Source organism: Podarcis cretensis (assembly GCF_951804945.1).
Source record: "Podarcis cretensis genome assembly, chromosome: 8".
Taxonomy (NCBI): domain Eukaryota; kingdom Metazoa; phylum Chordata; class Lepidosauria; order Squamata; family Lacertidae; genus Podarcis; species Podarcis cretensis.
Genome location: NC_137177.1, coordinates 48,792,011 through 48,814,680, shown reverse-complemented (window position 1 = coordinate 48,814,680; position 22,670 = coordinate 48,792,011). Strand labels below are relative to the sequence as shown.

The window sequence follows — 22,670 nt, the reverse complement described above, 5'->3', positions numbered from 1 at the left end:
AATCAGAACGCTTTTTCCTAGAGTTTCCTTAAAGGTAAACTGCTCCATCAGATTCTTTCTATGTCCCTGACCAAGTCTCTAGCTCTTACCCTGCATTGAGATGGGAATAAGACTGACTCTCCGAATCAATTCAAAAGTATCCTATGATGATTAAAAAATAACTATGAAGCTCAAGTCATGCGCCGTACGTGAAGAGCTCTGCTGGGTCAAGGCCAAAGGCCCATCCAGTCCAGCGTCCTGCTCTCACACTGGGAAACCAGATGCATTTGAAAAGGCCACAAGCAGGACTTATGTAAAATGGCACTTTCTCTACATGATTCCCAGCAAATGATATTCAGAAGCCCTTCAACACTGCCTTCCACAGTGGAGGGAGAACATCACCATCACTACTAGCAGCCATTGATAGCCTTAATCTCAATGAATGTGTATTATCCCAACTGGGAAAGGCCACTGCTCAGTGGCAGAGCATGCCGGTCCCAGGCCCAATCCTCAACTTTGCAGGGGAGGGGCAGCTAGGAGAGAATCCTGTCTGAAATTCTGGAGAGCCACTGTTGACAGGGTAGACAATATTGAGATAGATGGACCAATGGTCTGGCTCAGTATAAAATAGCATCCTTTGCTCCTCTGTTCCTCTTTTAAAGTCATCCGATTTGGTTTCCGTCACTACATATTGTGGGAGTAAATTCCATAGTTTAACTATGCACTGTATGTGAAGAAGTACCTTATTGTCTGTCCTGAATCTTCCAAAATTCAGCTGAGTTTGAGTATTATGAGTGGGGGAGAAAAATTGAGCTGTAAAAACTCAGGCTGCCATCCTATGCACAGACTCCCCTTGCTTGGACACAGTGGGACTTACTTCTGAGTAAACTTGCAGGGGATTGCACTGGCAGCTGAGAAACACGACTCTGTGTGCGCGCAAGGCAACTTGTATTCTCTCATTCTGGGGTCAATCTGCAGCAGCAGGACAGGTACAAATCAAGGGCCAGCCTTCCTTCCTCTCCTGCAGCTTCCCAAAATCGAGTGCCCTCCAGCTGCTTTGGACTACAACTACCATCAACCCCAATGCTTGCTAGGACTGATGGAAGTTGGAGTCCTAAACAGTTGCTGGGCACCAGGGTGAAGCAGTTATATATTCTTAACCTGGTTTGCATCTTGTGATCTGTCTATGCTGACTAAAGACTTCTAGTCACCTTATAAATATGAAATGGTGATTAAGAATTATGATTTCATCAGCCTTTTAAAGCTACCTCATTCTCAGTTATTGCAATTATAATGAAATTAAGGGAATATCGGAAATATTATCTGGTATAAATGGTTAAGTGGCAGAATTCCTAACATGTTGTTTAGAAGCTGTTTGTCATGGAATTCGACACACTTTGTTGCATTCCTTAGATTTTATACTTGTTTTCCAATTTAAAAAACTAAAAAATATTGTCATTTATATCTGCTTGCCAATGGGCTCTGTGCAGTTAAACATAGCAACAAAAGAATTACAGAGTTGCAAGGGACCTCGTAGGTACCTTCTCTGTCTGCCAAACAACCTCTGTCACTCAGAAAGCTTGTATATTCAATAATAATAATAATAATAATAATAAGAATAAGAATAGTTCGTTGTTGCTTGCTGCCGGCTTATGGTTGGGCATATGTTTCTTTCCATCCATTTTTTAAAAATAGCAGGGACGATCCCCAATTCCGCCGGGGGCAAAAACGGCGGTGACTCACCCAGCTCCCGTCTGGCACCTCTGCGCGCCCCCTCCGGGCCGAGGGGGGCGGGGAGCAGACGCCCCGCTGGAATTCTAATTCAGAACCTGGTTGGGTTCTAGCTCGTGGCGACGTCACCAGCGGGGCGGGGCTGAGCTCTCGGGAGCTGCATAAATGGGCGCCAAGAAGCCCCGAAAGGGAACAGAAGCGGAGCATCGCTCAGTGCTGGGAAGGACTGAGGGGACGCAGCGGCAAGTGGGGACAGGGAGCACGAGAGAAAGGCGCTTTTCCGGACCCAGTTCCCTTAGCTACATCACTTCCAAGGTAAGTCGACTGCCTTTGATGCGTGGCTGTTAAGGCGGGGTAGCTTTTGGCGTTGGGGGGGGGGGTCGGGGGGCGGTTGTTCGACGGCAGAGTCCCGCTGCAGGTGGGGGGGGGCATCCCGCGATCAGGCTCGCCAGGATCTTTCGGAAGGGGTCGAGCGAGGACTTGGTGGGGGCGGAATCCGCTTTGCTGCTTCTGTCCCGGGCCGGACGTGGCAGAGACACCCACCCAGTTGTCCGTTCGAGAGTCGAGCACACCAGGCAGTGGCGAGAGTCGTGGAAGAACTGATTTCTCCTCGTTTCTTTGCTCTGCGTCTCTGTCATGCATGGATCCGTAACTCTGCTCCGGATTAGGGATGGAACCCCGCGCGGAATTGTTTGATCAGGAGCAGGAAGGGGCGTTCATTCTCCCGTGGATAAGGAGCGCTTGCTGGATCAGGATAACATGGCCCGTCTGGTCCAGCTTCCTGATCTCCAAGTGGGCAGCCGGACACCTCTGAGAAGTCCGCAAGGAGAGCAGGAGCGCAGCCCTTCCCTCGCCCCCTTCCAGCATTCAGAGGCATCGCCTCGGGCCACCGACGGCGAGGCGGAACATAGCCGTCGTGACTAGTAGCCCTTGATATCCTTGGGGGGAGAGCGAGAAGTCGCTTCTTTCACTCTCTCTCAACGCATTGTTAGCGACTGTGAGTGTGTGGATTTGGAGTGTCTCGCTTACTCCGGATTAAGTTCGGAGCTAGAGAGCGTGTTGCTGTGATGTCCGCCCCTGCCTCTTTCCTGTTAAAAGCGTGCCTCTCGCCCGGTGTGGAAGGGAGGCGCACCATAGCCAAGAAGGGGTGCGGGCGCGCGCTTATTCCGGATTAGTGAAAGTGCCGTGTAAACGTCCTGAAACGTCTTTCTCTCCAGGCGCCCCCATGACCCTGAACCGCGGCGACAAGCTGAGGCACCTGGACAAGCGGCGGGGCAGCACGCCCTTCGCGGCGCACCACCTGCAGCAGCAGCACCTGCACCGGCGCAGCATGCCGGTGGACGAGCGCGAGCTGCAGGCGTCGCTGCCGCCGTCCCCTCGAGGCGAGCTCTCGCAGCTGATGCGCTGCACCTCCTACAGCCCCGCCGACGACGACGAGGCGCACCGCCAGGGCTGGGCCTCCGACTCCTCCGACTCCGTCATCTCCTCCGGCAGCGACTCCGACAGCAACCTCTACAAAGTCATCCTGCTGGGCGAGCACGGCGTGGGCAAGACCAGCCTTGCCAGGATCTTCGGAGGGGTGGAGGACTGCCCGGATGTCGAGGAAGCTGGTGAGTGCGGAGGAAAGGGGCAGACTCCGGGGGGTGGGGCGCAGACGGGGGACAGCGTGGTGCAATGGTTAGTGTTGGACTAGGACCCAGGAGAGCAGAGTTCAAATCCCCACTCAGCCATGGAGCTCCCCGGGTCACCTTGGGCCAGCCTCACCTACCTCACAGGGTTGTTGTGATGACAAAATCAAAAGTGAGTGGAGAATCCTGTGTGCCACGTCCAGCTGGTTGGGGGAAAGGCAGGATAGAAATGGATTAATAATAAATAAATTCAAAAGGTAGCTCTGCTGGGGAAATGGATCTGCAGAGGGCTGTATGCCTGAGCAATGTATGGATCAGTCCACCACCACCTGTCGAACACAGGAAGCTGCTTTATACTGAGCCTGACCATAGGTCCACCTACTGGCTTATTATTGTCCACACTGACTGACAGCAGCTCTCCAGGGTTTTCATGCAGGGAGTCTTCCCCAGCCCTCCCAGGAGATGCTGAGCATCAATGCTGGGATGGAACTTCCTCAAAGAATTAGGAGCATGGGGAATGGCAGCATACGGAATCACCAGAGCTATAGGTCCATTTAGCTCAGTATTGTCTGCACTGACTGGCAGTGGTTCCCGAGAGTTTCAGATAGGGAGTCTTTCCCAGCCCTACCAGGAGAGGCCAGAGACTGAACCTGGGACCTTCTGCGTGCAGAGCCCTCCTGGATCAGTCCAGTAGTCCACAGAGCTAAGCATCCTTTTCCCCACAGTGGCTAACCAGATTGTGCCTCTGGAAAGCCCACAAGCTGATAGGCTTTCTTCCTTCATCATGATTCTTTTATTGCCTCTCTTTAAAGCCATCTCGACTGGTGGCCACTTACCCTTTTGTAGTAGCAAATTCCTGATGGTAATACTGTACTATGTGTGGGGGTGGATTAAGATCTTTAGAGACCCAAAGCACTGCAAAGATTATGGTTCTCCCATATGTAATTAAGAAGAAAAAGAGTATTAAACTGCAAAATTAAAAGTTTTTCAAAATGACACAAAGTTTACAAGTATGCTGAAATGTCCTTACATGTGTGTCATGTGAAACACCTGATCTTATTCCCTTGCTTTATTCTGATATGCGCCAGTGGGGTTTCTCCCTAGTTTAGCTGGGGAGAAGTAATAAAAAGAGAACGGAAAAATGGGGGAAGCATGTGTAGTGTAAAGAAGTCAAATGTCAAATTCCTGCCCCCACCCTATTCTCTTTGTGTGTAAAACAGAGTTGTGTTCAGGCCAACTGTTTCATTTGACAGCACAGAACTCTAGCACTGACAAAATCAGACATCTGTACAATACTTGTGGGCTTCCCTAACAATGGGGCTGAGGACACTGAAGAGGCACAGCTTCTAGGAAGCTTTGCCCCCCCCCCTAAGATTTTATGATATTTCAGTTCCCTTCAACCCTGACCACTGGCCATGCTGGCTGTGGCTGGTGGCAATTGAAGGCCAGCAACTTTTGGAGGATCACTGATCCCCCACGCCATAAGTTAAAATGATTCTTTGGTGGGGAGGGGGAACTTGTTGGAGAATATTCAGGGGGTTGGATTAATGTATAATTACTTGGAAAGTAACTTGGAATTACTTAGAAAGTTTTGTATTAAAACTGTTGCCTTTTGGAAATTTATTTTTATTAGTTTTCAAATTATTATGGAACCACAGAGACAAGTAACCAACCAAACCAAAATACTGTATCCAATTAAAGACAAAACATACAAAACCTAAGCATATTAACTAACAACACCCAGTCTAAAATAATGACTACCCTATTTCTCTGAATGGCATGGGCAGAGATGCTTGTAAACCTGAAATTAAACTATATGAAATAAAATCCCACAATACTGAAGAGAAATGATCTGGATCTTCCTGTCCCTGGAGTGTTACTTTTGTTCTGCATTGACTAAATTCCAGAGGTTTTTTTTAATTAATACCACAAGGATATAGTCAGATTTAAAAAAAAATCACACCTGTGGATATGGCAGATGTGTCTGTTGTTTGACTGAAAAAAGTGGATTGAAGGAAGCTCAAATTCTGCCTGCTGCATTTTGTTATTTGAAAAATATGCCTTGTGTGTGTTTTATCTTCCATACTTTGGTTGTTGTTGCTTGAATAGTTGAATAGCCACCTCCACCACTTCTTCCCATTCAAATATGAATAAAGCAAAATAAATGTTAAAGCATGGCTTGCATTGCATTCATTCCATGTCCTTTTCCTATCAAGTGCTGTGCTGGAACTGTTTGTACAACAATAAATTTAGAAGGGATGATAATTGGAAGCAGTACAAGGATGGCAGAGGCTGCTTTGTTTATGCACCAGATAAGGAGTTGTATCACCATCTAGTTTGTTCAGGTGCTTAAGCTTAACTGCACAGTTAAGCTGCTGTTTTATATTTCAACTGATTTGGCACCTCAGTCTTAAAACACATCTGCTTTGACTAGAGTCCCAGGATTTTCAAATGGAGCAAGATTCCCAAATCCTACCACCCTATGGCTACTCTCCTGGTAGTCTTAGTTTGCAGGAAACATGCTTAATGTTGCACTAGATGTAATATTAAGCATGTTTACTGAAAAGCATGTTAAGAGTTAATCTCATGGAGTTGTCTTAACTGGATTTTGGATCTGACTCACTGATACTCATAACGCAACAAATATCTTACAATAAACATTTTGTGGTCCCTTTCAACTCTACAATTCTATGAATCTTGAGGGGGGATTATGTTATCCTAATGTCTTTTTAATTTCCTTTATAGGAAACACATATGACAGATCTATCATAGTTGATGGTGAGGAAGCTTCTCTGGTGGTGTTCGACATTTGGGAGCAGGTAATGCATTATTTACTTTAAATGTTACATAGATTCGGTGCTTTTTCTGGGGGGGGGATGCAGGGGGGATACATATCCCTAAACATTTTGTGAATCTAAGTTTGGCCTCACTGAGGGGCAGTATTTCAATATGAGTAGGAAAATGAGAGTACCCCTAAACATTTTTGAAGGAAAAAAAGCACTGCATAGATTTGTATCCCATTTTGTGGCCCAAATTATTTTCATGTGTTCTAGTGATTGCTTGCAACAAGTTAAGCAGCATTCTGTGCAAATTAGTAATATCTTTAAACAGATAACCAGCTCATAAAGCAGTAAAGCACAAAGATCTGGATGTAGCAAACTTAAGTCTGTGTGTACACTACTGTATATCTTTAAAGCATATTCAAAATACACTTTTTCTAAACAAATTATGGGCACTGTAGTTTATCCCTCAGAGTTACAATTCCCAGCAACTCAAAGCAAACTAGTGTCCAGTGTTATTTGGGGAGGGAATATGTTTTGAATGTACTTTAGAAGCACAGTGTGCACCCTATCATACTACAGTACTATAAATGCTTGCATCGCTGTGCCGCCTTACCCCTTCTTGGTCCCTTCCATATCTTGCCTCCAGTGCAGGTCTGGGGAATCTTTAAGCTGCTGCATATTGCTTGAACTATAACATCATCCCCATTGGCTATGCTTGCTGGGGCTGATGAGAGTTGTAGTTCAGCAACATATGGAGGGCCAAAAACACTCCACCCATATTCTGCTGGCATGTTCTTTAAATCCAAGTAACCATTCTTACTTAGAGCTTTAACATATGCAGGGGTCAGCAACCTTTTTCAGCCGTGGGGGGGCCGGACTATATTTTGAAAAAAAAAATAATGAACGAATTCCTATGCCCCACAAATAACCCAGAGATTCATTTTAAATAAAAGCACATATTCTACTCATGTAAAAACACTAGGCAGGCCCACAATTAACCCAGCGATGCATTTTAAATACAAGGACACATTATACTCATGTAAAAACATGCTGACTCCCGGACCGTCCGCAGGCTGGATTGAGAAGGCAATTGGGCCACATCCGGCCCCCAGGCCTTAGGTTGCCTACCCCTGGCATATAGCCACCTTGGTTTGGCCCAGGCTCATATATACCAGGCAGGTAGAGGAGTGCCCTTTTGTGGGGATTTTCTGGAAGAAGTTAAATTTTTTTAAAGTGTTTTGATTGTACAATATCCATTTCCCCACCATGAGGTCTAGTGGCTTACTTTGAAAAAATCGACCCACAGTGGGATGATTCCTCCCCCAACTCAAGTTGCTAAAATAGTTACCAAGTAAAAAATGTCTAACCTAATGTTTACTTTGTTCAGTACAAACCTCTCTATTCCTATTTTTAACTGTAGGATGATAGTCAATGGCTCCAGAGCCACTGTATGAAAATGGGGGACGCTTACATTATCGTCTACTCAGTGACGGACAAAGTTAGCTTTGAGAAGGCCTCTGAGCTGAGAATTCAGCTACGAAGAGCGAGACAAACGGAGGACATTCCGATAATTCTCGTAGGAAACAAAAGTGACCTGGTCCGATCACGAGAAGTTTCCGTAGATGGTAAGTTACCTTCTCCTAATATAAACTCAAGTGTTGGGCACTTTGCTGTTGGGAGTTGGTGGGGTTCTAACAGTGATTATTGGGAAGAGTTTCCTAAATCGCTGAGCTCACCAAGAATTCAACCTGCACTGCTGCAGAGAGGTGGGGGGCAGAATGCAGGAGATGTGAAAGCCCCAACACTGCGTTTGTGGGGGCTGGTTTCACATATGCATGTTTACTGTTTGATTGCAAGATACAAATGATGACTTCCATGTGCCAATGGACCACTGTAGATCTAATCCCAAGCAGGATCCCTGAAAACATAGCAATATATAGCAAATATAGCAATATAGATATAGGAAATGGAGCTGGTTCACATACTCTGGTGCCAATCCAGTGTAAAGAAGTCAAATGACGCTTGTGTTTCTGTGTGAACCAGCCATTTGTCACTGAAGTAAGCTGTCTAAACCTAGGCACTGTAATCCTGGCAGCCTGACCCTATCTATAGAGGTGGGCTACAAGTTTGAACATAGGAAAATGCCTTATACTGACTCAGTCCATTGGTCCATCTATCTCAGTACAATCTACACTGAATGGCAGAGGCTCTCAATATTTCAGATGGGAGACATCCCCAGCCCTATATGGAGATGTCGGGGATTGAACCTGGGACCTTCTGCATGCAAAGCAAATGCTCTATCACTAAGCTACAGACCATACCCATGTATCTAACCAAGCAGATTCCTGAAACACTACAAGACATGCTTACCAGTACTGAGCTAGATGGCTAAATTGTCTGATTGAGTATAAGACAGTTTCCTATGTATGTATGCGCCCACACTTGCACCAACATTTGACACTTGAGATAAGAGTTTCTAGCATCTTATTCCTGTGAGTGACTGTAATTTGTTTTAACTGTTTTTAATATTGAATTTTAATTTGCCATAACCTGCTACTGGTGGGTAATAAATTGAATAATGATAATCTCCCACCCTATGATTTTCAACCCTTGTATAATCTCTTTCCACCAATATTTGGGAGGAGAGCATGTGCTTTGCTGGCACGTCATAGTTTTAAATAATTCGGTGTCCTCCTTCTGCCCTCCAGAGGGACGTGCCTGTGCTGTTGTGTTTGACTGCAAATTCATCGAGACTTCAGCTGCTTTGCATCACAACGTCAAGGATCTGTTTGAGGGGATCATCCGGCAAATCCGGCTACGCAAAGACAGCAAAGAAGACAATGCCAGGCGGATGGCTAACACCAAAAGGCGGGAGAGCATCAGCAAGAAGGCCAAGCGATTCCTTGGGAGAATTGTAGCCAAGAATAACAAGAAGATGGCATTCAAGGCCAAATCCAAATCCTGCCACGACTTGTCAGTCCTTTAAGAAATGGCTTTCAGCAGGACCAGATGCTGTGTGTGTTTAGCGTGGGTTGTGAACATGCCTTTGACTGTTGAAAGTGTGTGTGTGGGAAAGGACTTTGAAAACACAAAGCTGCACAGTTGGGAGGAAAAATATGCTCCTTGATGCCTTACAGTACCGAAGCAAGACTTGGAAGTAAGAATACTGTGTCTTCATGGGTAAAACGGTTTATAAGCTTCAGTGTGTGCAAGCTACTGAACTAATTTTCATTCAGCGGCATTGTATGCCTGCATTCTCACTGTGTATATTTGCCAGCTGTCCTGTGGACATCAGGGGTGCAAAGATAAGAATGGACAATGGTACACACACACAAAATGCAAAATGTATCACCATCAACTTGTCTCCTTTGCAGAGCAAAACTTGAATACATGTACGCAGGCTCGTACACTCTCCTCTTTGGTAAATATATTAAAAAGCAATGATCTTTTAAAAACTAAATGTGGGCTGGTAAAAGGCCATTCAAAGCGCATTTGGATGAGTGAAAGGGGGGAAAATGCAGAATAAATATAGTTTTTTGAAGTTTTAATTTGCACTTTCATTAACTGTTTAATTTGTTAAATTGTTTACATGCAGATTTTATAATAAAGTATTTCTGGTTATAATCTGTTATCATGTTTTTTTCCCCTTATAGTAAAGGCATTGGGAGAGCTAGTGGTATTTTAAAAGTGTCCAAAATGCATATCATAGCATTCAAAGTTTGCAGATTTTTATTTTTAATTAATAACCAAACAGAAAACGGCAGACCAAGAGAGTCCAAATCTTTATGCAGTAGCTTGCCCCCTAAATTAGGGGAGTTCCAGCAGTTGTATGCAAATACATGTAAGCCTCAGAGGGTTTAAATGAAGCACACCTTGATAAATTGCTATTTTGAACAGAGGATCTCTCTCTCTCTCTCTCTCTCTCTCTCTCTCTCTCTCTCTCTCTCTCTCTCTGTGTGTGTGTGTGTGTGTGTGTGTGTATACATTGCACTCTTTCCCTGTTGACTGTCTTCATACTCCATTGGTTTCCCAAGCTGCCTTCCTCCCATAATAAGGCTATGGATAGATATGATTGCAAACAAGGCTGACTCCAAGTTTCAGTGGGCAGGCACCAGCACTGTAGTGGAGCCTGCTGTGGTGCTTGGGCCTCAGATGCTCTGTGGTGATGCTGGGCCTGATATTCAGTACTCAACCTTGGAACTCTGAGGTAGCAAGGGAAGAGCCTGAAAGTTAATAGCAAGTTGGCAAGGCATGGGTTGCACTCTCATTTCTCTCTCCCACTCTTCAGTTCAAAACTGCAGCTTCCTAAGGATGCTTTCCTCTTTAAACTAGGGCTGAGTACAAACAGAGTAGTACTGGTTTTTCCCCACGTAGTTCACGAACAATCTAGAAGATCTATTGCATATATTATTTTTTTTTGCCCATGAAAAGCGCATCTTGAGAAAGTAGTTTCATTCTGAAAATGAACACTCATTGCAGATTGAGTCTGTGTTATCCTGCAATGTGTCTATTTCAAAATGGACCTAAGTGATCCTGGTGTTGTAGGGGGCATCCAAGATCATATATCAAGATCACAACCGCCACTTCCTTCTTCAGTCACCTGGGGCATGTACAGGGTGGGAGAAGCGTGGATTACATATGAACATAAGATCCTGCTGGATCAGACCAATGGTCCATCTAGTCCAGCACCCTGCCAGCAGAGGCCAACCAGATGCCTGTGGGAAAGCTGTAAGCAGGATTCAAGCCCAAGAGCACTCTCTCCTCCTTGGCTCCAGCAAGTGGTATTCAGAAGCCTCTGACTGGAGGCAGAGCACAGCCATCATGGCCAGCAGCCAGTCGATAGCCCTCTCCTGCATGAATTTGTCTAATCCTCCAGTGGGATCGAGTTCCATATTTTCACTATGTGCTGCATGAAGAAGTCCTTTCTTTTCCCTGCTCTGAATCTTCCAACACTCGGCTTCAATGGGTGCCCATGAACTCTAGCATTATGAGAAAAGGAGAAATGCTTTTCTCTATCATTTTCTCTGTATCATGCGGAATTATTTTTTTTACAGTGGTACCTCGGGTTACATACGCATCAGGTTACATACGCTTCAGGTTACAGACTCCGCTAACCCAGAAATAGTGCTTCAGGTTAAGAACTTTGCTTCAGGATGAGAACAGAAATCTTGCTCCGGCGGTGCAGCAGCAGCAGGAGGCTCCATTAGCTAAAGTGGTGCTTCAGGTTAAGAACAGTTTCAGGTTAAGAATGGAACTCTGGAACGAATTAAGTACTTAACCCGAGGTACCACTGTACTTGTCTTTAACCTAACCTAACCTAACCTAACCTAACCTAACCTAACCAAGTGAAGGTTTCTAAGAGTTTTCCAAGTAACCACACCCACCCCTGCAGGCAGCAAGAACTTGAATCAATCTAGATTGAAAGCAGCGTGTTGAGGGTGAACACGAATAAATCCAGGTGGAGAAAAACTACACTTTTGTTATCCAAACAGGTTAGTGTGTATGCAGCCTCCATTTACAATTCTAGTCCAGTTATGGGGCTTACATCTGACTTGGCATGTATAGAATGGCTCTGTAAAATACAGCAATGGCAGAGAGGCCTTCTGAATTTAGCCCTACACAGGTAGCCTAATGGCCATTGTTGATGTTCAAATGAATTCAGGCAAAAGGAACAAGTTAGCCCACCTCATCCACGTAGCAGAGACTCTCAATGGATTGTACAGAAATGATACTCCTGACATATTTTTGGACATTCACTCTTATTTATTACGCACAATTTGAACCTGTTCTTTCATTTCAGCTATTGGTAGGATTAGAAAATAAAGTTTCAGCTGCTATAACCCTCTCTCTTTTACATTCCCGTTAAGATTTTGTGAGCAAAATGGGGAGGCCATGATTACGTTCTTCTTGGAGACACAGCCAGCTCCAGCTGCTCCCACCACCTCCAAAGTGATAAGTTGAAAATGCTTTTTTAAAATAAGTATAAGGCAGCATATGCTGCAAAGCCACTATTTAAAGCTCAGCTGTTCTCATGGTGCAATATATTACGATGCGTCAGTTGCAATAACGCAGCAGAGCAAGTGTGACCGCAGGATCTGCTCAAGGACACAGTTAATGGTTGCGCTCATGAATACATCTCATTGTAAATCACACTCGTTTTTTATGGATAGGCCTCTTGAAAAACTCTCTTGAGCTGAAAATATTTGTCAGGAACAGAGGCTGTCATCAGCTAAATATTCCTATTGAAATCAAACAATACAAGTGTTTAGGTTGCATCTTTCAGGTGGTCAAAGTACTTTACAACTGATTATAGAATCGTAGGATTGAAAGGAACCCCAAAAGCCATCTAGTCTAATCCTCTGCCAGTACAGGAGACCTGCTGCCACATCGGCCCTGATAGGTGGCCATTCTCCCTCCACTTAGGAATCTGTAATGAAGGACAACTCACCACCTTCCAAGACAATCTATCTGACCCTCAAAGCAGGAAGTTCTTCCTAAATCAAAAGGGGTAGTTGAAATCCCCTTTCTTCAGCTTCTACCTTCTGGAGTGGCAGAAACAAATTTCTTTCATCATTTATGAGACAGCCCTTCAAACACTGGAAGATTGTTATCATGTCATCTCTCCATCATCTCCTCTCCAGGCAAAGTAATCTGTCCACCTTCAACATTTCCTGCTGGGACCATCTCCTTCAGGCTCCTCACCATTTTTGTTGCCCTGCTCTTTATTTCTCAGAGCACTCATTGAAATTAATGGACATGACTAAGTTATGTCCATTAATTTCTACTTAGTTGAATGCCACCCTGTGTTGTTGTTGTGGTGGTGGTGGCTATCACTGTACATGGCACTTTATAGCATGTCAGATTCAGGAAAGCTTATTTATATCTAGTCAGTTTGTCATACTAAGTAGCTGCTGCCAGAACTTTTTTTTTTTTTTGCAAGAAAGTAGACACTGTCTACAATACCATCTATTCAAGAATGGGCTGACAAATTATGGAAATTTGTCATAATGACTCAGCTAAGACATTTTATCAAATTCAGGGAGCAAAACAAAGACATTACAAATATATGACAAGGGTGGATTAATGTTACTGCATATAGCAAAAAAAGAGGGAGCTAGTTTCAAAGGCAAGCTATAGCTTCACAACACTTCAGTACTAATAAAGTAAAATATTTAAAAAAACAGGCTGATTACACAAAGTATTGTACAGTGGCATCACACTTATAATTAAAAATAAGAAATCAGGGTAATTTATATAGGAAAATCTCATTTGGGAAATGGGATAAAGACAATCAAGCTTCTTCCTCCTCCGTTGTTTTCTTTTTCTTTTTCTGGGGCAGAAAATTGAAGACCTCTTCTCATATGCAGATTCATAACCTCCTTCATGGCAAAAAAAGTTACAGAAGTGGGATGCAATAAGGTAAGATAAAACTGAAAGGAGTACATACACAGTGAATTAAAGGAAGGAAAACCAGTTCTATAGTTACGCCAGGGGTGCCATCTCATCCTCAGGATTGTGGGTGCCTGCCGCCGCAACACAGACATGCAACATCACATGCACACACCTGTATGTAGTGCGTGGGACATCACACGCACCACATGCAGGCGTGTATGTGTGACGTTGCATGTCCATGTTACAACGGTCAGTAGCAGCTCCTCTTCCTCCTCTCTGCAGCCAGTGAGGTACCCTTGTCTGTGGGAGGGGCTTGGACTTGAGGCAGAGAGACTATGCCTCCGCATCCAAGCCCCCCCCCCGGTGCCTCCCTTGCTGGCAGTGGAGGGTGGAGCTGAATTGCTTCTCTCTTGGAGGCAGCGCTGCTGCCAGCTGTTGGCTTTTTTCATGGACTTTGTGGGTGCACAGTCCCCACAATTATATTATTGTGGGACTTGCCGATCAGAAGGTCAGCAGTTCAAATCCCCGCAATGGAGTAAGCTCCCGTTGCTTGGTCCCTGCTCCTGCCAACCCAGCAGTTTCTAAAGCATGTCAAAGTGCAAGTAGATAAATAGGTACCGCTCCAGCGGGAAGGGAAAAGGTGTTTCCATGCACTGCTCTGGTTTGCCAGAAGCGGCTTAGTCATGCTGGCCACATGACCCAGAAGCTGTACGCCGGCTCCCTTGGCCAATAAAGCGAGATGAGCACCGCAACCCCAGAGTCGGTCACGACTGGACCTAATGACTGGGGTCCCTTTACCTTTTTAAGCACCCACAGCTCCCTGGAGTTGGCTTCTGTGAGTTATGCAATTATTATCCTGTCATTGTCATTGTCATTTATTCAGGGAAAGCCTTCTTCAACAACAAAAAAATGTCTTCAAAAGCATGTTCAAAGCACGTTTCCAGGCTCTGTGTGCTGCTCTGTCCAGCCAGTCTGCAACAATGAGGCCAGAGCACTCCTCTGTTCCCAAGCACAGCTTATTTATATCACTGTTGGTGCTGCACGTGCAAGTTCCATGTGTGACAGGTAGGCATGTGACACTGCTGGTCTAGCACATCTGTGCCCTTAGGGGAAGCCATCTTGATGTCTCCTGGGGCCCCTGAAAATGACCCCAAAGCCTCAGGGCCAAAACCACAGCCCTGGCAGATAGAAACACAACAATATATTGACAACGGACTGCATAAAATCCCTTTGCAAGTAAAAGTGAAAAAGCAAGCAGGTAACTTAGTAGGAAGTTATTGATTACAAGCTTATGAAGTGTATATTGTGTGTGGGGGGGAGGGGAATCTTTCTCCCACATACACCCACCCAGGAACACTTGAACACTCTTACAAAACACCAGCCTACACACGTTGACACATGCAGGACTCTCCGATGATAGCACAGGCACACACAGTCAGAACTCTCACTCCTTCCTCCCCAGTGAAAGAACAGTCATTAAATCACTATTGTATTCCATTGACCCACTTAGAGGTATGTGTGTGTGGTTTTTTTTGCTCACAGGTTATAATGATTAAAACCTTTGTTTCAACAACAGACATTGCAACTACTTCTGCCACTTCTTCTTTGCCTCCTATTAGTTGAAAACCTAAATGAGTGGCTTTTGTTGTGTGTACGGCTGATGCTGTTCTGTGAATCACCTTCAATGCTTCTTGTGGTTTTGATTCAGGTTTCAACAAGATGCTGCTCATTAAAAAAGAACTTTACTTAATCTTGGGGAAGGGTCGTAGCTCAGTGGCGGAGCTTCTGCTTTGCATGCAGAAGGTCACAAGTTCAGTCCATGAAGAAGAAGAAGAAGAAGAAGAAGAAGAGGAGGAGGAGGAGGAGGAGGAGGAGGAGGAGGAGGAGGAGGAGGAAGAGGAGTTTGGATTTGATATCCCGCTTTATCACTACCCGAAGGAGTATCAAAGCGGCTAATATTCTCCTTTCCCTTCCTCCCCCACAACAAACACTCTGTGAAGTGAGTGGGGCTGAGAGACTTCAGAGAAGTGTGACTGGCCCAAGGTCACCCAGCAGCTGCATGTGGAAGAGCAGAGATGCGAACCCGGTTCCCCAGATTACGAGACTACCGCTCTTAACCACTACACCACACCATGAGATCTCTAGACCTCAGCTTGAAACCCTAGAGAGCTGCTATCACTCAGTGCTGCCACTCAGTGTGGACAATACTGAGCTAGCCTGACCATTGGTCTGACTCAGTACAAGGTAGCTTCTTATACACCACTGCATGGAGGAGCATTATACTCACCTTGTGGCACCATAGGGACTTTGGGGAGGATGGCTGTAGCTCCTGTGTCGAGCATGTGCTCTCCCTGCAAAAGGTCTCAGGTTCTGCCAGCTCTGTCATCCAGAGGGTATAACTCCAGAGGGTATTCCTCAGAAGGAATAACTGAGGGCAGGGAGAAGCTATCAACCCGATTCTCCAGAATCTGCCGCCTGAGGCGGTCGCCTCACTTTGCCTAATGGTAGGGCAGGTCCTGCAATTGTATTCTGGATAGCTACAGAGAAATATTGCTGGTATGCAGCACTTAGAAGAAACATTAAACAAATAAATGTTTAAAATATTCTGTTCCCTGCCAAGAGAGTATATTGCATAAGGCACACTCCTGGTAAAAAAATTTTTAAAAAATGAATTCAGTTCCTAATAACCACATAGACTTCATTGTTTTCCGTTAAAATGACAAATATTTCCCCCCATTGGCAGTTGCAGTTGCCATCTGTTACTTAATAAGTATTTTCTGTGACTCATGAGTCAATTTCCAGCATGGGCTTAGAACATTGCCATTATATGGCTTCCATTCTCTCTCTGGCACCCCCACCCCAGTAACTAACTAGGCTTTTATAACGTCAATACAGACAGCTGTAAAGATAAAAGAAGACTGATAGTGAAGTATTGGCTGTTTCCATTGCTGGTACAATACTGGTGCTTTAATTAACTGCTGCATGTAGCTGTTCTCTTCAAGATGGGTTTTCTTTTTTAAAAAATTGCCCCATTTCCCCCTTTGAGAACACCTACCAGTTGAAACCACTATCTTCAGCATTTTCAGACCCGCTTTTAAGCCACAGCTGCAACATGGAGCACATTTGGGATTGACAGCTTAAGTCTCTCATGGCCACATCAAAATTCCCTCTATTTTAATTTTATTTAACAACGTTGAAATGCCACTTGATTGCAAGAAAACTGCTAAGCAGTTTACCAAAATATAAAATAAAACATTAAAATGATTGACTAATAAAAGAGGTGAAAACTGGTATTAAATATAAATATATCAAAAGATGCTTAAAATCAACACCAGGTAAAAAGAAATAAGACACATGCAATTTCTGCATGTCTGGATGGGTTTGCTTAAATAAAAATGTTTTAAGCAAGAGCGGAAAAGAGGACAGTGAAGGGGTCTGCCTGATGTCACTAGGCAGGGAGATCCATAGGTGCTGCCACCCTAATATATTATTATGTGGCACCTGTAGCAGTGGGGTAATGCAATCCCACACATTAGCTGGTCTCAATATGCTATGGGCTTTATATACTAATGGGTTCCCAGTGCAGATCTCTGAGCAGAGGTGTTCTGTTGGCAGGCTATTAACCATTAACGTTGGCATATGGTGACATGTGAATGAAGGGCAAGCAATGGCAGGCAGCATATCTCCAGGGTTTCTGGCAGGAGTCTTTCCCATCACAACCTGAAAAAGCCAGGAAAGGGATCTGGGGCCTTCTGCATCTAATCAGGTACTCTACCACTAGGGATGGGGAGAAATTTGGCTTTGTTAGGATTTTAATGTGACCCTACCTAATTTGAACTTTCTGAAACTATCTGAACTGAAACACAGCCATGTATCAAAATTTTCCAGATTTTGTGATATAGTTCTCTGGACAAATAATACGTATACAAATGCATATTTTAGAGGAACTAAGGCATGCATATGTATTAGTGCAAATAACATATCATGCAAATATCAGGCAAAATTGTATGTAAGCATGTGTGCACTAAACAAAGGTGCACTAAAATGTTGATGAACTCTGATTGGGACTTTAATAATAATAATAATAATATCAACACAGAAATGTGAGAACTAAACTTAAGATTAGGAAAATGAGAAACTGAGAAAAACTCAAAACCACAAGAAGATTTGTCTATTCCTATCTATCACTGAGCTGTGGCCGTAGAGGCAATAAAATCACATATTTATTTGTTTATTGCAATTTATATTCTATACAGTCATACCTCGGGTTACAGACGCTTCAGGTTGCGTTTTTTCAGGTTGCGGACTGCCGAAACCCAGAAGTACTGGAACGGGTTACCTCCAGGTTTTGGCAGCTGCACATGCGCAGAAGCGCTAAATCATGCTTTGCGCATGTGCAGACGCACCAAATTGCAACCCGAGCATGCGCAGATGCGCCGTTGCAGGTTGCGGATGCTGTGGGTTGCGAACGTGCATCCCGCATGGATCACGTTCGCAACCTGAACGTCCAAGGCAGTTCACAATCAAATACAACCAACCAAAACATGGCAAGGTCACAAGCTCCTCCAAGCAGATGGAAGTTCCAAGGGCAGGGTTTTGCCAACCTGGAGCCCACAGGTGCCAGTGCACCCACCAGTGCCTCTAGTGGGGCCCACAAAAAGCCTCAGTAATTGTTCCCTCAAAAATAAACTATACATGGACACCCAAAGATGTGCAAAGAGCTTTCCCTTGTGAGTGTGGCAGTGGCTCATGTAGGGGCCTTTTCCCCTTGGGGACAGGCAAAGACACACCATTTTGTTTTCCTTGTCTCTTTGTCTACTCTGTTTGAAGATGTGGAAGCCATTTTGTGTTATGTCATGTGCTATAGCAGGCATTTTTAATTGTGCCGCATACTCCACGGCGGCCATTTTGTGACTGGCGCCCTTCCTGAAAACTCCAAATGTGTCCACTGGCTCAAAAAGGTCGGTGACCTCTGTTTTTATTTACAAATATAACAGTAGTAGAGCATAGGTAGAGGCATGTAGTGTATGCATTCCTACCAGGCAGCAGATCAACCATCTGATATCAGATCGCCAGAGAGAGGAACTCCATGCCCTACCAGGCTGGTTGCCTCCAACCTTTACCATGAGACTGAGATAACAGTGATGCTTTGAATCCCTGGGAATGGGGTGTTGTTGCGCTGGCAATCCCAGCCATCCAGCTGCACTGTCCAAGAGCTTTTAAAAGAGCTTGAAAGGCATGCACTTTTAATGCAACGCTTTCTCTCCCTCCCTCTCCTCTCCCCAGCTCTTTAAGGACATTGCTTTAATACAAATGATACCGTGTTTGCATAAGAAGCAGGAATTTAAGAGATTATCTTTTGCCTGGGTGGAATGGGGGGCAGGCAAGGGAGGAATCAACAGCAGACAGAAAGGAATTGGAACCCTACCAGCAAAGACAATAGTGCACAATGGTGCTCTCTGAGCATTGCTTCCCCCCTTCCCTTCCCATGCAGAACAGTACGTGTGGATGTGAGAAGTTGAGTGCCTTGTTCTCTGGGATTAGCACCTTGCTTTTTAACTGGCTGTTAGATGAGATCTGGGCAGTAAACAAGAGAGGAAAATATAGAAACCATGTGACAGATTGTTCCATTGCTGTAGATGGCGGTTCGGTCGGTTCTGGCTTACTGATGTTTGGTGGCGAAATGTCAGGCAGAAGATAAGCAGGCTAAAAGAAGGTTTCTCTCTCTCTCTCTCAAGCTGCTCTGTTCTATCATTAGTTTGACAGATAAACTTCACAGTATATTTTTAAACATCAAAAGTTTTTTGGCTTTTTATAACAAACTGGGGCTAGAGTAGTTTCAGGGCATTTGTTTAACTGCCACCGTGAGCTGATTTGTAAATCTGAACCATGGTACTGAATTACAATATTTTTGCTGAGGGTCCTAGCTCTGCTTATTTCAGTTAGGAAGTGTCCCTCTTCCACCACCACCTCACCGTGAAAATTAGAGAGTGGGACTCTGCAATCTGCATAGTTGCCTATGTCTAATTCATGTTTCAAATGGTACATTAGCCAGTGTTTTGCTTGATGTAAGAAAAAAAGAAGTGTACGTCAGCCACACATCAAGAGCCTATCAGAGAACCCACTTGAATTCAGTTTTACGCCAGTAGATTTCAGGCTGTTCTGTATTTCTGGCATTCAGCTATGTCTGTAAAAGTATCAGGAAACAACTTAAACGGACAATGCCAAGGGTATGCTTTCTAGTTATTAGGTAGCTAATTTTGGAAATGAGGGCTACTTACAGAAAATAATGTGGTACAGTAGTGTTTTAGAATGCATATGAGACTCATATATTTCAATGATATCTCAGGTCCTTCATAGGAAAATACCAAAATATAGGCTGAAGTAGCAAGCACAATGCCTTTCAGATGCTGCTGGAGTCAGATACAACTCCCATTATCTTTAATCATTGATAATGCTGGCTTAGGCTGATGGGAGTTGTAGTCCAACAACAAAAGAAGAACACTGTGTTGGCTACAATTGTTATCGACCTTCTCCCTAACACACATTTCCATTGGTGGGTCAATCTGTCAAGACTGAAAAAATCAGAAACTGAGAGTAATCAAAATGGATGGCAGATCCACCCATCTTTACCCATGGAAACCTTGTGTGTTAGAAAGAAGGTTTTATAGCAGTGGTAGCCAAGGTGGTGCTTCCTGATGTTGGACTACAACTTCCATCAGCATAAGCCAACCCAACTGAGTTCTCCACATTTCCACATTGTTTGTGCTTTTTTAAAAGAAGCCCTTGTGAAAATTCACCAATTTTTTGCCTGATACACATCATTTTTGCATGCATGTTTTCCTAATTCACACATCTGTGCAAAGGCATTTCCCCTAATATAATGCATTTTTGTGTATTATTTTCACTAAGATATGCATCTTTATTCACACTTTACCGAAGTATATGCATTTTAGTACACATTTATTGACTTGAGAACTACACTTCAAAATTTGGGGAAGTCTGGATTTGAAGGATGGCTGTGTTTCAGTTTATATATTGTTTCAGAAATAGTGGATTCAGCAAGTTCACCTTTAAATGTGAATGAAATCAAACTTCTCCCACATCCTGACTAAAGAATTCTGAATGTGAGGAACATTCAAGTATGTTTCCCCTCAGATTTCTGAAATTGCTATAGTTGCTATATGGAGGGCTGTACGGTTTCCGTGAACTCTCCAAATGATCCAAGGGCACCTAAATAAGAACAGTTCTGTCCTCCATTTCCCGCTGCTAGGCATTTGTTTCTGTTCCCTCACTATGACATAGTTTATTGTGATTAAGTAGCTGCTGACTACAATAGTGAATGTGTACTAGCACCTTCTAGAATTCTGCAGATAAGGAACTACAGACTTTGCCATGAGCCAGCTCGTCAAAACTAGCTGTGGCAGAGGATGGCCTAAGGTTCTCTTAGTTAAAATTCATAATAATGATGCTTATGCATTTTTAATATGCCGGGCCAATACATTTAGCTGTGATGAAAGACAAAATGGCGCCCATCCCCATTCCACATACAGAAGTGGCTGGATTGGAATCTTAGGTCACATCCATACCATACATTTAAAGTGCTTTTATACCACTTTAACAGTCACGGAGAACCCTAGAAACTATATTTTGTTAAGGGTGCTTGAAACTGTAGCTCTGTGAGGTCAGTAGGGCCAGTCCTGTGTTATGGTTATTCTATGCACCTGATGCCACCAAAGTCTCTGTAATCTTTTCTTACTTTCCTCAGGATTCAGACTAAAAGCATGGAAGCAGACTCAGAGGCATCTAGATCAGATAAATACATTTATATTATCCATCAATAAAACAGTTTGATTGAGGGCCTAAGATTGGAGGACCGCAATGGGAATAATACCATGGAAATTAAAAAGAGTATTGTTTGACTTGAAATTTCCAAATGACTCAACGCTTAATAACTTAATTAAGTTATTGTTGCATAATTTCTGGAGGGAAAATGTGCCCACTGAACTCAACGGGAGAGACAACCACTTAAGAAAAGGGATTGTGAACTTACACCACCTTCTTATGAAAGGATTATTGTTGTGGTCAGAATACTGGAAAAAGTACTCTGAAAAATTCCACCACCGTCATCCAGCTTTCATTAAAGGGGTGCTGAAAAGGACATTAGTCACATATGAGCTCAAAAGCAAAGAACAAGAAAGCTGGACTGCAAATAATGGAGTGGCCTTAAGAGCAAAGCTGGAGCACACCAAACAGCCATCTTGTAGGCCAGCATCCTAACCTTCACAGATGTCTCCAGGAAGGCCACAAGCAGGGCTGCTCCCAGTTCGTCTCACTCCTCCAGCATCTGGTATTCAGAGGAATTCTGCTTCTTAATATGAAGGTCCCACTTAATATTCATGAACAAATGGGACCAGCAATGAACTGTTCAGGTTTTCCATCCTTCTGCTGACCGCTCCTCCAGTTAGTCAGCATTCCACAGCCACTAAGAATGCTATCTTCATTAGTGATGGAGGAGAAATTCAATTTACTCAACATTTAAAGGTGAATCTATTCAATTCACGTTTTCCGAAACAGCACAGCCTACGGCCTAGGACCCTCGTACCTACGGGACCGTCTCTCCCGGCATGCCCCACAGAGAGCCTCAAGGTCCATAAATATCAACACCCTAGTGGTCCCGGGCCCTAAGGAAGTTAGATTGGCTTCGACCAGAGCCAGGGCCTTTTCTACTCTGGCTCCGGCCTGGTGGAACACTCTGCCTCCTGAGACCAGGGCCCTGCAGGATCTGATTTCTTTCCACAGGGCCTGTAAGACAGAGTTGTTCCGCCTGGCCTTTGGCTTGGAGCCAATTTGATTCCCTCCCTCTCTTTCTTTTTTCTTTTCCTTCTCCTCCTGCGATGAGGCTACATTTTAATATTTTAATGTTTCAATATTTTAATGTTGTATTTTAATTTTGTTTTTAAGTTGTAATCATTCAACTTGTTTTTATTATTGCTTGTAAGCCGCCCTGAGCCCAGCCTTGGCTGGGGAGGACGGGGTATAAATAAAAAAATATTATTATTATTATCCTTCAAAATTTGCACTTACCTGCATCTTGCAGTGCAGTTCTCCAGCCAACGTTGGCAAAAATGCATCTATCAGGGGAAAGTGTGCATAA

General features: G+C 44.1%; 1 protein-coding gene across 1 annotated transcript; it reads left to right on the top strand.

The window, feature by feature from the left end:
• Positions 1-1,881: 1,881 nt before the first annotated feature.
• On the top strand, positions 1,882-9,745 carry RRAD (RRAD, Ras related glycolysis inhibitor and calcium channel regulator). Its single transcript, XM_079986593.1, has 5 exons — positions 1,882-2,025; positions 2,928-3,320; positions 6,084-6,157; positions 7,542-7,746; positions 8,830-9,745. Exons 2-5 carry the CDS (start codon positions 2,936-2,938, stop codon positions 9,105-9,107), a joined length of 942 nt encoding a protein of 313 aa, XP_079842719.1. The 5' UTR covers positions 1,882-2,025; positions 2,928-2,935; the 3' UTR covers positions 9,108-9,745.
• The last annotated feature ends 12,925 nt before the right edge of the window (positions 9,746-22,670 follow it).